The sequence below is a fragment of the Cajanus cajan genome, chromosome 6, assembly GCF_000230855.2.
Source record: "Cajanus cajan strain Asha chromosome 6, NIPB_CcT2T_4, whole genome shotgun sequence".
In the NCBI taxonomy this organism is placed as follows: Eukaryota; Viridiplantae; Streptophyta; class Magnoliopsida; order Fabales; family Fabaceae; genus Cajanus; species Cajanus cajan.
In genome coordinates this window covers 45,839,648-45,852,546 of record NC_138522.1, presented here as the reverse complement: position 1 = coordinate 45,852,546, position 12,899 = coordinate 45,839,648, and the positions used below count along the sequence as shown (strand labels likewise).

Sequence of the window (12,899 nt, the reverse complement as noted above, 5' to 3'; positions counted from 1 at the left end):
GTATTTTCCTTTTACAGCTAAATTCTTCTATTGTTTATTAGTGTATCCAAGGAGAAGGTACATAGAAGTCAAAATATGGAGAAGTCAGTATTTGTGGTTGGTAAGCTCTAACAATTTCTTTTTAACCTTACATCAGTAATCACTGAATCAATTATAGTGCTATTCAAATTCCTGAAACACTGCACCAACAAATTGTTCATGATAACCACCTCCACTATCACGTGTTTCAGCAAACTGCTACGTTTACTCTGTTCAAGGGACAAAATCCAAAATTTCTGCTAAATGCTGTCTCGAGTGTGTACACACACACATATATATATATATATAATGATCTAATCACTATCTGAATATCAGTATAAATGAAATATGCAGAGTTGTGCCTATCAGTTAACAGAGAGAAGGAAAAACTGCAGTTAAAATTTCAATAAGTAAACAAATATTGCATGCACAAATCATGGAGGTTCTAAATTGAAATTCATGAAGAGTTGAAAACATATTCAGAAAACCTTCTTCGAATCACAATCTACATAATAGAAAACACTCCCTCGAACAGCATAAAGAAATAAAACAAGGGCTTCAAATCTTTTTTGTTTCATTTAAGAATTTCTCTTCGTCTTGCTTTTACTCTGATTCTTCTTTCTTTTCCTCCAGTTCTATTGGTTCTTCAATGTGAACGTGTTTGATATGAGATATTTTAGGCCAAAATTCTCCAACACGAGGCTGACATTTTCTAGATAATTCAGGACAACCTTCAATCATCAAACTTTCAAGTGCAGTGAGGTGACAGATGTTATCTGGGAGAGATAGAAACTCTGGACAACCTAATATAGCAAGTGTTTTCAAATTAGTCAGACTTGAAAGCCACTCTGGAAGCATTTTCAGATTGTAGCAACTTGAAATTACCAAAGACTGTAAGGAGTTGGCAGTTCCTTGAAGCCATTGAGGCAAGGCCACTAGCTGTGGAATATCCGCAAACGTAACAGATTTTAACTTCAACTTGGGGCTTTCTTCTTGATGATGGTCCTTCCACAGTTCCAAGTCCAAATTACCACATCCATAGGCAATCAACGTTTCTAATTCAGGAAATTTTTTTGCATCCATTGACAAAGACTTCAGACTCCCACAGTAAAAAACAGACAATGTTTTAAGAGCAGGGAATTTCACTCCTCCAAAGATAGACTCCAGATTATGGCATGCAAAAATAGATAGTGAGCTTAAGTTTGTAATCTCATTGTAAGGCAAAACAGATTGCTTTGTGGTTATGCGGAAATCCCGGAGACTGATCAATTTTTTTAATCCTTTGGGCAATGCTTCCAACTCCATGCATCCAACAAGATTCAACACTTGCAAATTTTGAAGCTTGCAAATAGAATCAGGGAGTCCCTTAATACAAGGATTATACCTAATACTGAAATATCTCAAGTGCTTCAACTTACCAATGGAACGAGGCAAAGTCTCACATGCTGAATAACTTAAATCCAAAACTCGCAAGTATTTGAACTTTGACACACAAATATTTAGTAAAGCTTCACTGTTGGCTTCTTTAGATTCACCATCTAAAAACATTATGGTTCTCACAGGTACTGATCTTGTGGTGAATAAATTGTCAACAAAACTGCTTTGAGCAAAAGATAGATGTCGAACATTGTCATGGATATTTTGAATGTGGGAATTTATAAATTGAAACTCATCCTTTGCAACAAATAGAGCAAGATCATGCACCAAATCATGTATTGTAAATGTATAAACCGTGGAAAAGTTGAAAAAATCTTGAAGAAAAGATCTTGACATTAGTTCATACAAATACTGATTGGCAACATCTTCCGGTGTCCAATTCTTTTTTGGTGAATCAAGGAATCCAAGTGCTCCCCAAAGTGCAGTTAGATCAGAACTATCAAATTCATGATCTTTTGGGTAAAGGGAAAACAACGCAAAGCATTGCCTCAAATAGGACGGCATGAGATCATAACTTAATTTAAGTGCAGGTAAAATGTCATCTTTTTCTTGTGGCATATTCCAAATTCCATTGTCTCTCACATATTCCCACTCATTTGCCTCATATTTAGAGAATAGTAAACTCCCTAATGTTCTCACAGCCAATGGAACCCCTCCACATCTTGTCACAATTTCTCTCCCAATATTTACCAAATGAGGATGTTTTTCTTCTTCTCCTTCTTTAAATGCCCATTTGACAAATAGAGACAATGAATCCTCCAGAGGAAGACCTTCTAAATTGTGAGAGGGGATGGTGCCCATCATAGAAGCAATTGTTTGACTACGTGTAGTCACTAGAATTTTACTTCCTGTAGCACCTACTTGTAATAAATTTTTCAACTCAACCCATTTAACACGATTTTCATTCCACACGTCATCTAAGATGAGTAAGAATTTTTTATCAGCAAGTTTGTTTGACAATTGAATTTGCAGTTGCTCTGGATCTAACAGATTTAAATTCTGTTGGTGAGGAGGAGCATCAACAGAAGCTAAATCATTGGCAGAATTGATGATTTTGATGACTAGGTTCTTAATATCAAACTCATCAGAAACACACACCCACATTTTCAATGGGAAACACTCATCTGCCCTCTTGTCATTGAACACAATCTTTGCAAGTGTGGTCTTTCCCAAGCCTCCCATCCCCACAATGGGGATAACAGAGAGACCTGTATCATCATCTTTAGGATTTTGCTGCATCAAAAGCTCTATGATCTTTTCTTTATCATGTTCCCTTCCTATGACATTTGAATCAACCATACGAGAGTGTGTCAATTCTCTCCTACGCACAACACGCCTATCAACATGAATTATTTGAAGACCAAACTTATGCCTATCAGCTGCAACCTTGTCAAGTCTCTTACAGATATCTTTAATTTGTCGAGCCATCCTATAACGAAAAACAAGTGGATTAGAGCTGGAGAAGAAGTGACCTACCTTGGCTTTGGTGGTACCATGAGCTTTGACCACTTGTTTTCTTAGTGTTTGACACTCAAATTCATCCAACACATCTTCGGCATCATAGAAGACACGTTTGATCTGGCTCAGCCATTCCCGCAGCTCGTTGTTCTGCTCCTGCTCTTGCTTTTGATCAGCATCTAACAGCACAGCCTTCACTAATGACAGAGTTCCTTTAAACTCTCTGAGTTGATCGTATACACCCAGCACCTGAGAAGCTTCTTCATAAGCCCGAGAAGCAAGCTTTGCTAAGAGTGACTCTGCGATGCTGAAGAGGAATGATTCCGCCATAGTTGTCACTTGTCAGAAACTCAAACACAAGAGATAGGAAACAAAAACAGTGCTTGATGCCAAGTCAACTTCTTTGCCAGATCATTTAATTAATGGCACCCTGGGTTGCGTCGTGGATTCCATAATAATTAATGTCCCATGCAACCGGTGTGTTATTAATTTATAGTAATAATATTGAAATACTGAATAAGAGAATTTTCTTCCTCTTGACAACATGGGACAATGTTTTGATATCCTATTAGAAATAAACCTTTGCTGACAATGTTTTGATATCCTATTAGAAAAGCAAGAAATGACTCATGCCGAAGGTCAACAAAATCTTCGTTTTAAGTTTCTTTCAAAAAAAATTATTTTATATTAATATTTACATAATTTTTTTAAATTTTAAAATTCATTTTAAAAGATTTATTTTTAAAATGTATAAATATAATTATTTTTCAAGACTCATTTCTATAATATTTTTAATTTTTTGTCAAATGATATTATTAGATTTATTTTAAGCCTAATAATATTATGTTGGATCCTCTTATAAATGAGAGTAGAAATACCAAATAATTTTGTCTTGCACAGTTGCACGTTAAGGACCTCTGCTAAGGTGGTGGAATCCTTTATATAAAATTAATATGAAAGTGAGAATGAGTTTGCAAGAATTAAAATATCATGGACAGCACCATATTAAATACGAAAATGCTGTCATGTTGCATAGTTCTAATGTTCAGCCTTGGTGGGTGAGAGGATTTGTCAATATGCAGTTGTGAAATATAGTTCTAAGAAGAAAATGTTGTCACTAACTATTGAGTTTCAGTACACACCAAGAAAACCGTGACAGACTAACAGAGGCTTCAGATGCGTCATGAGAAAATGAGAATTTTGTCTTCTTTTAAAAGATGAAGGCAATTTTACAAGTGTGTTTATGATGAAGTATGGTGAGTTAAATCTAGTATGATTTGACCTAAATTTATGATGTTTAGTTACTAAAAAGCATTTTTTTAATGAAAAATCAAGGTGAAGTTGAAGTAACAGAGAATTACTTCTAATTCATGCAAAATATGGGCTAGTCCATTGGCAGAGGAGAAAACAGATTTCACTATGATATTGTAAATTTCATATTACAACCCATTGAAAGTTCCCCATTTAGAGGACTCCTTATATCTATAAGTCCCAATGATTTAAAGCCCTGCCTATTAGGCCAGTCTTTATAGCAAAGAAAAAAAAAAACAAGGCCAAAAAAACAGGCGTACAACAATAACTGGTTGTACAGAAAGTTCAAGCCAAAAAACAACATATAGAGTATGCTTGGCAAAGTATTAGAGAAGCTTATGGACCAAAATAATTTTATTTGATATGCGAACTTATTTTAACAACTTCTTTCATAAGATACTTCAAGTAGCTTATGAAAATAAACTAGCTTATAAGATCCAAACTTCTTTTTTCTTATTATTTTGGTGGGCCTGCCACTCCATCTGATGGAAAGGCTTTTAACAATTTGCATATTCCACCAGCTCAGCTGAATCTTTTGGTTTTAGTGCTTCTCAGTCTACTCCTCCAAGAGGTCATGGGAGGGTGGAGCAGTAATAGTACAGAACTACAGATGAATTATGAGCCTGCTAAGTCTCATAATCAAGTAAGTAAAATTGATAAGTATCAACAGTGCTGACTTAGAGGAAAATTTGAACTCATACATTTATTATAACTATGCATTTATGTTGTTGTAATACAATGTTCTCATGCATATTAAGTGGAAGTAGTAGTGTCACTAGTCTGTGAAAAGTCAAGTAATCATATAATTTACTACGTTTCTGGTGAGACACTTATTGGAGGGCAGCATCCTGGTGGTATTGGAGTTCATGCTCTTGGCATGGCATTCCCTGGATAATATTTTAAGTGCTAATTATGTGGCCAACTCACTAGCTTTAAGTGCCTTTAACATGGTTGAAATCTCCTTCTCCCTGAGTGTGTGCATCTATGTATGGTCCAAACTTACAATTTTCATTATAATACTATAGATTGAAATACCCTTGCACACTGACACAACACAAGTGTCTCATTCTTTGTATACTTTTGAGGAGGGAGATTTACGATGAAATGATTTTTGTCATGCTTTTCTTGACGCCATGCTAGTTTTGATGATCCTGTAGTTTTTGCTGGTTTTGTGATTTCTGTTTTCATGATTGAATATTTACAGCTAGGAAAATAATGTGCATGAAGCCACACAGAAATCTGGTGAGACATTTATGTTCATTTTTAGTTGATATTGTTTACCCATTGCCATTGAATGTTAATAATTTGTTTTTTGGAATTGATCTGTCTGCAGAGCCTGTAAATGATGAGTTTGGGCAGCGGCAAAATAAGCCTTGTAGGCAAGTTGATTTGCAAAAACATTTTCAAGTGGCTCATTTTAATGAATTTTCTTTTGAGCATGGTTTTACCGTCCATTTTTCATATGGGTTTTGCTACCTTGTTAGATTAATTTTAAATAATTTTTTTATTTGCCTGTGCCTAATTAGTCTATAACATGTTGGAAGACCAGGTAAAGCTGTTCTTTAAAGCATTGCTTAATTGCAAATTTATAGTTGTAGATCACTTGTAACTCGTAAGCTAGACAACTTTTTCTTTGAGGAAGCATTTGTTAAGTCCTTTACTTTTGATTAAGTTGTGTCTCTCTGTATTTTCCACCCCAGTAGTGTGGATACCAATGTGGAGAAGCAAAATTATGTGAAATAAAATGATAAGAAACTTTAGTATCATTAGTGTCTCACCCAAGATTGACTTAAGTTTAATTTTTAAATCACATATTTACTCTTGAACAGTGATGATGGCATTTTCTGATTTTCCAAAGCATTTATTATCAGTTAATCTTAGTGTAAGCAACACTCATTTTATTGATTATGTAGGTTTAATAAAGTTTGCAGACAATGTTTCCTCTATCCCACTTGTACCTTGTAAACCAAATTATTTGATTATGTGTGATGGATCTGAGGCCTGAACTAATTTAGTGAACCTCTTTACTACAAGTACGTAAAACAGATCTTAGTTGTGGGTTTTTGAAATAGAAAAGATGTTTAAATCTCTGAACTACTAATCTAGAGGAACTATCATCACTGTTGTAGGTTGGATTATGATTGTTTCACATCTATAGATGCATGGTTTCATCTGTGAGATTCCTGTATTAATCTTTTTCTTTTCTTCACAGAACAAAGGGCCAAGAAATCCAAAGAGCCAGAACCAAATGATATTGGGAAAATGTTGATTGTGTCCTAAGTATTTTTTTCTCCGGAACAAGACAATTAACAACTAATTTACACTTGCGAAATGTGATTTTATCAAGAATTACCTTAACATCGACAGAAATAAATGTTATATATATATATAATTCTAAATGCTGACTTCACATAATAAAGATATATGTAAATTATTTTTTAACTGTGTAGTTAATGGCAGCAAACTAATACTTCAATATGGAATAACCCTTTTGATTTTGCCACTTATGGTGACCGTAAAATATGTAATAGAATTTGGTACTTGATAATTGATATTGACTGCTTAGGTGGATTATTTTCGGATAAGAAATGAAATTGTTATTATATATATATATATATATATATATATATATATATATATATATATATATATATATATATATATGAAGAAAGATCCACTAAGTCTATTTAAATTTATTTTACTCAATAATTATATTTTATATCAAATTTTAACAGTTTATCTATTGAATTAAAAAATTTTAATACATAGATCAAGTCTGTAAAATTTAAAAAAAATTAAAAATTATTTGATATTTCATTTCATTAATTAAAATTGACATGTAATCATAAAAATATTTTATATGTTGATTTAAATTAATGAAACGAAGTATCAAATAATTTTTAAATTTTTTAAACTTTACAAACTTGTCTATACATTAAGAACTTTTAGTTTAATGATTGAATTATTAAAATTTGATATAGAATGAGTTATTAAGTGAAATAAATTTGATATATAATCACCACCTGAATATCGATATAAATCAAAAGAAAGATAAAAAAAACAATTAAAATTATAAAAAATAAAAATAAAAAACAAATATTGCAGTGTTGCAAGCACAAATCATGGAGGTTCTGAATTGAAATTCCTTTCCTAGAAACTCATTATTTTTTAGTAACGAAAAACTAGAAGATAAAACAGATATAGCCAAACAGGCTTACATGAAAAAATAAAAATAAATAAATAAATAAAAATGATCCAAGTGCCATTCGATGTGAAATGTTATATTCATGAAGAGTTCAAAACATATTGAGAAACCATCAAGAATGACTATATAACAGAAAACAGCGCCTCGAAAACAATAAAACAAGGGCTTATTTGTTTCATCAAAGCATTCCTTTTAGTCTTGCTCTTCCTCTAACTCTTCTTCCTCTTCCACTAGTCTTCTGGTTCTTTAATGTCAACATGTTTGATATGTGATATTTTGGGCCAAAACTCTCCAACATGGCGTAGACATTTTCTGCATAATTCAAGACAACCTTCAATCATCAAACTTTCAAGTTTGGTGAGCTGATGGATGTTATTTGGGAGAGATAGGATCTTTGGACAATATGATACGCCAAGTGTTTTCAAATTAGTTAGACTTGACAACCACTCAGGAAGCATTTCTAGATTGTCGCAATTTGAAATTTCCAAGGACTGTAAGGAATTGGCAGTTTCTTGAAGCCGTTGAGGCAAGACCACCAGCTGTGGAAAATCTGAAAGTACAACAATATTAGGCACATACAATACATCTCATATATGTTTCTGATGGGATACGAACAAGTCTCACATCAATAAAATATGAAAAAATAATAATAACTTAGCATAAACATACTTTAATGATTGAGAGGTCTTTTGGATGATGACCAAAAGCAAAACCGTGAGGGCTAAGGCCCAAAGTGGACAATATTTCATCATTGTGGAGTATGTTTGTGTAATAACCCTATAAAAATAACCCTCATAAAATATCCTCTCAGACCCCATCAGTTTCAGACTTGCCAAACTTTCAATCAATAGTCCCTTTTCCCATGATTGAGATAAAATCACCATTTCAATTTTTTTACTTTGGAAACAGTTGTTTTGTCCAACTCTTTGAAGAGCTTTTGGTCATTGGTCATGTGGTTTGTGCAATCGCTGTCTATCAACCATGAATCATTGGAACTGTTGCTTTTAACAAAGCATGTTGCAACAAAAAGTTGTTCATCTTCTTGTTTCTTCAGTCACCTTTGCCTCCTCCAATTCAGACTTGCAGATTCGCTCTACATGTCCCAAATTGCCATATTTTCTGCACTTGATATCTGGCGTCCACCACCATTTTGTTTGAGGATGGTTTGTCTTCTTGCAATGTGGATAGGAGGAATGCTTGTTGGGGCCTTCAGGATTTTTGTTCTTCCATTTATTGTTCTTCTTGTCTTTGCCTCCTTTTGAATTTTGTGCTTTTGCATAAAAAAACACCTTGTACTGCCTCCTCCACTCTCATCATTCTTCTTTGCTCCTAAGCTTGTAAAACATTTACCAATTCTCCTAAGGTGATGGTTGTAGATCTTTTGACTCCTCCAACACTTAGATCTTTGATTCATATTTTTCAGGTACAGTAACCAAAGTTTTTTAAACTATTATTTCATCATAAAAGTCTTTCTGTTAGATATTTGTTTTTGAACTGCACGTGACCTCTTTATTTGTTGCACGTGGCATCTTTATATGGATTATCTTTACTGTTTCTGTTGATTGAATAAGTCTTTAGTGTTCCTAAACTTTAGGAGAAAGCATTTCAGTTTTATCTTAGTCAGATTTTTTGTTACTGCAAGTATTATAAATGTATTGCAATTGGCAGTCGAATAAAACAGATTTCCTACGATCTTATTCTTTCATTCCAACTTATATACTCTTCCTCCTTCAATATTTTATTCTCTCTGTTTTTTTGCTGCTGTCTTCGTTCCTTAAAAATAACAATTGGTATCGTGAGCCCTTTTCTTATAGACCTGTGAAAATGGATGCCGAATCAAATTTCTCACAAGTTGCACCTCCAGTCTTTGATGGAGAAAACTACGATCTCTGGGCTGTCAAAATGGAGGCTTACCTGGAGGCTCTAGATCTTTGGGAAGCTGTAGAAGCAGAGTATGAAGTTCTTCCGCTGCCAAATAATCCTACCGTGGCCCAGATCAAAATGCAAAAGGAGAGAAAAACTAGAAAAGCAAAGGCAAAAACATGTCTATTATTTGCTGGTGTTTCTCAAACCATCTTCGCAAGAATTATGACTCTTAAATCAGCAAAAGAAATTTGGGACTATTTAAAGGAAGAGTACGCTGGAGATGAAAGAATAAGAAACATACAGGTGCTTAATTTAATGAGGGAATTTGAGTTGCAAAGGATGAAAGAATCTGAGAAAATCAAAGAATATTCAGACAAATTATTGGGTATTGCCAACAAGATAAGGTTGTTGGGCAGCAATTTTCCTGATTCTAGAATTGTTGAGAAAATTCTGGTAACAGTGCCAGAAAAGTATGAAGCATCTATTGCTTCATTGGAGAACACAAGGGACTTGTCTAAAATCACATTTGCAGAAGTGCTACATGCCTTCCAAGCCCAAGAGCAACGAAGTTTGATGAGGGAAGATCATGTTGTTGAAGGTGCTCTTCTAGTCAAAAGCCAACAAGCCAAAAACTACAAGAAGAATTATCCAACCAGCAGTCAGAGCAATACAAATAATTACGATAAAGGAAAAGGTGGAAAGAAAAGTTACCCACCTTGTTAGCATTGTGGCAAAATGGGTCACGCTCCATTCAGATGCTGGCAAAGACCTGATGCTAAATGCAACAAGTGCAATCAAATGGGACATGAAGCAATCATATGCAAGAGCAAAAATCAACAGCAAAAGAAAGAAGCTAAGGCTACTGATCAGGAGGAGGAGGACCAGCTTTTTGTAGCTACTTGTTTCTTAAGCAGTGAATCAAGTGAAAGCTGGCTGATAGATAGCGGTTGTACCAACCACATGACCTTTAACAAGGCTCTTTTCAGAGATTTGAGGCCAACTAATGTCATTAAAGTCAGAATAGGTAATGGTGATCATATCTCAGTCAAAGGAAAGGGGACAATTGCAATCACAAGCTGTACAGGCACAAAGTTCATTCATGATGTTTTTCTCATTCCTGAAATTGACCAGAACTTATTAAGTGTTGGTCAACTAATTGAAAAAGAATTTAAAGTTATTTTTGAAGATAAATATTGCTTGATTAAAGATGCAGCTGGTCAAGATATGTTTATGGTAAAAATGAAAGGAAAAATCTTTGCTCTAAATCCATTGGAGGAGGAGCAGGTTGTTTTTTCTTTGAAGGAGAATGTCACAGAAATCTGGCACAAGAGACTCGAGCACTATCATCATCAAGGACTACTGCAAATGAGTGAAAAAGGGCTAGCACTTGATATTCCGGTGCTTGAGGATCAAAAGTTCAAACTGCAAAGCTTGTTAATTTGGCAAGCAAAACAGAAAACCTTTTTCAAAAACAACATAGAGAGCATCAAGGAAGCTTCAATTAATTCACACAGATGTTGCAGGTCCTCAAAGAACACCTTCATTGTAAGGTAATCTTTATTATGTTCTCTTCATTGATGACTTTACTAGAATGTGTTGGATTTTTTTCTTCAAGAACAAATCAGAGGTGGCTGGAATCTTTTGGAAGTTCAAAGCCAAGGTTGAGAACGAAATTGGTTTCAAAATTCAGATTTTGAGGTCAGACAATGGCACTAAGTACACATCTGAAAAATTCAATCAATTTTGTGAGGATTTCGGCATTGAACATCAACTAACCGCTCCCTATACCCCACAACAAAATGGGTTAGTGAGAGGAGAAACCGATACATCTTGGAGATGACGAGATGCATGTTGTATGAGAAGAATTTACCAAAAGAATTTTGGGCAGAGGCAGCAAGTACAACTACTTTTCTTCATAATAGACTTCCCACCAAAGCATTGAACGATCAAACACCATTTGAAGTTTGGCATGGTTACAAACCATCTATGAAATTTCTTAAAATATTTGGTTGTTTGTGCTTTACTCATGTTCCACAGAGCAAGCGAGATAAGCTGGATAAAAGAGCATCACTGGGTATCTTTATAGGCTACAGTACAGTCAGCAAAGCCTATAAAATCTTTCAGCCGCAAACCGGGAAAATAATTATTAGCAGGGATGTTCACTTTCTGGAAGATGAAGAATGGAATTGGAATGATAAAAGGAAGACAAATCTGGTTTCTACAAATGTGAAGTTCAAGTCTTTAGCCTCAAACACAAGACAGAATGAAGATGAAAGCTGGCAAAATGAATTACTAGATGATGATCCAGTAAGAGGTACCAAATTGCTATCCGAAATTTATGAAAGATGCAATATTTCTGTGTGTGAACCTGCAGATTATGAAGAAGCAAAGAAAAGTCCAAATTGGAGGGCTGCAATGAAGGAGTTGTCAATGATCGAGAAAAACCAAACCTGGATTCTTGTGGAAAAACCTCAAGGTAGAAAAGTAATTGGGGTCAAGTGGGTGTATAGAACTAAATTAAATGCTGACGGTTCTATCAACAAACACAAGGCAAGACTTGTAGTGAAAGGTTATGCACAGATTTTTGGTGTAGACTACTCAGATACATTTGCACCAGTTGCTCGATTAGACACCATTAGGCTGTTACTTGCTATAGCTGCTCAAAGGAATTGGAAGGTTTATCAACTTGATGTTAAATCATCTTTTTTAAATGGTTTTTGGCTAGAAGAAATATATGTTGAACAACCCCAAGGCTTTGTGAAGGAAGCAGAAGAAGATAAGGTTTATTTACTCAAAAAGGCTCTTTATGGGCTGAAACAAGCCCCAAGATCCTGGTACAGCATAATTGATGATCATTTGCTAAACTTGGGATTTGTCAAAAGCTTAGCTGAATCAACACTGTATGTTAAGCATGACAGAGCTGACATTCTTATCATCTCACTCTATGTTGATGACCTCTTTGTAACATGAAGCAACACAAGGCTTGTAGAGAAGCTTAAGAAAGAAATGATGGAGGTGTTTGAGATGACAGACCTTGGTTTAATGACCTTCTTTCTTGGCATGGAGATCAAACAAGGAGAACATGAGGTCTTAATTTGTCAAAAGAAATATGCCAAAGAGATTTTGAAGAAGTTTAAACTTGAAGAATGCAAAGAAATGAACACCCGAAGAATCAAAAGGAAAAGCTATGCAAGGAAGATGGAACCGAGAAGATAGATCAAGCATATTTCAGAAGCATGGTTGGGTGTTTGATGTATCTTACAGCAACTCGGCCTGATATCTTAAATGTTGTAAGCATTTTATCCCGGTTTATGCATTGCCCAAGTGAAATGCATTTCAAGACTGCAAAAAGGTGATTAGATATGTCAAAGGCACTTGCAATTTTGGCATCAAGTTCAAATGGACTGAAGAATTTAAGTTAACAGGTTTCTCAGATAGTGATTGGGGTGGTTCAATTGATGATATGAAGAGTACCTCGGGGTACTGTTTTAGCTCTGGATCGGGTGTTTTCTCATGGAGCTCGAAGAAACAAGAAATTGTTGCACTGTCTACAGCAGAAGCTGAGTTTGTTGCTGCTACAACTGCTGTTAACCAAGCCTTGTAG

At 34.8% G+C, this 12,899-nt stretch overlaps 3 protein-coding genes across 3 annotated transcripts; 2 read left to right on the top strand and 1 right to left on the bottom strand.

The window, feature by feature from the left end:
* Positions 1–398: 398 nt before the first annotated feature.
* LOC109797047 (disease resistance protein RGA2) lies at positions 399–3,471 on the bottom strand. Its single transcript, XM_083077207.1, has 2 exons — positions 904–3,471; positions 399–821 (listed from the first exon to the last, which is right to left on the bottom strand). The coding sequence occupies exons 1-2, from the start codon at positions 3,241–3,243 to the stop codon at positions 759–761; spliced, it is 2,403 nt and encodes an 800-aa protein (XP_082933333.1). The 5' UTR covers positions 3,244–3,471; the 3' UTR covers positions 399–758.
* A 5,782-nt stretch (positions 3,472–9,253) lies between these two features.
* On the top strand, positions 9,254–10,018 carry LOC145958726 (uncharacterized). The gene has a single exon (XM_083076246.1). The coding sequence runs from the start codon at positions 9,254–9,256 to the stop codon at positions 10,016–10,018; it is 765 nt and encodes a 254-aa protein (XP_082932372.1).
* Positions 10,019–12,441: 2,423 nt separating this feature from the next.
* Positions 12,442–12,899, top strand: LOC145958725 (secreted RxLR effector protein 161-like). Its single transcript, XM_083076245.1, has 2 exons — positions 12,442–12,585; positions 12,648–12,899. The coding sequence occupies exons 1-2, from the start codon at positions 12,442–12,444 to the stop codon at positions 12,897–12,899; spliced, it is 396 nt and encodes a 131-aa protein (XP_082932371.1).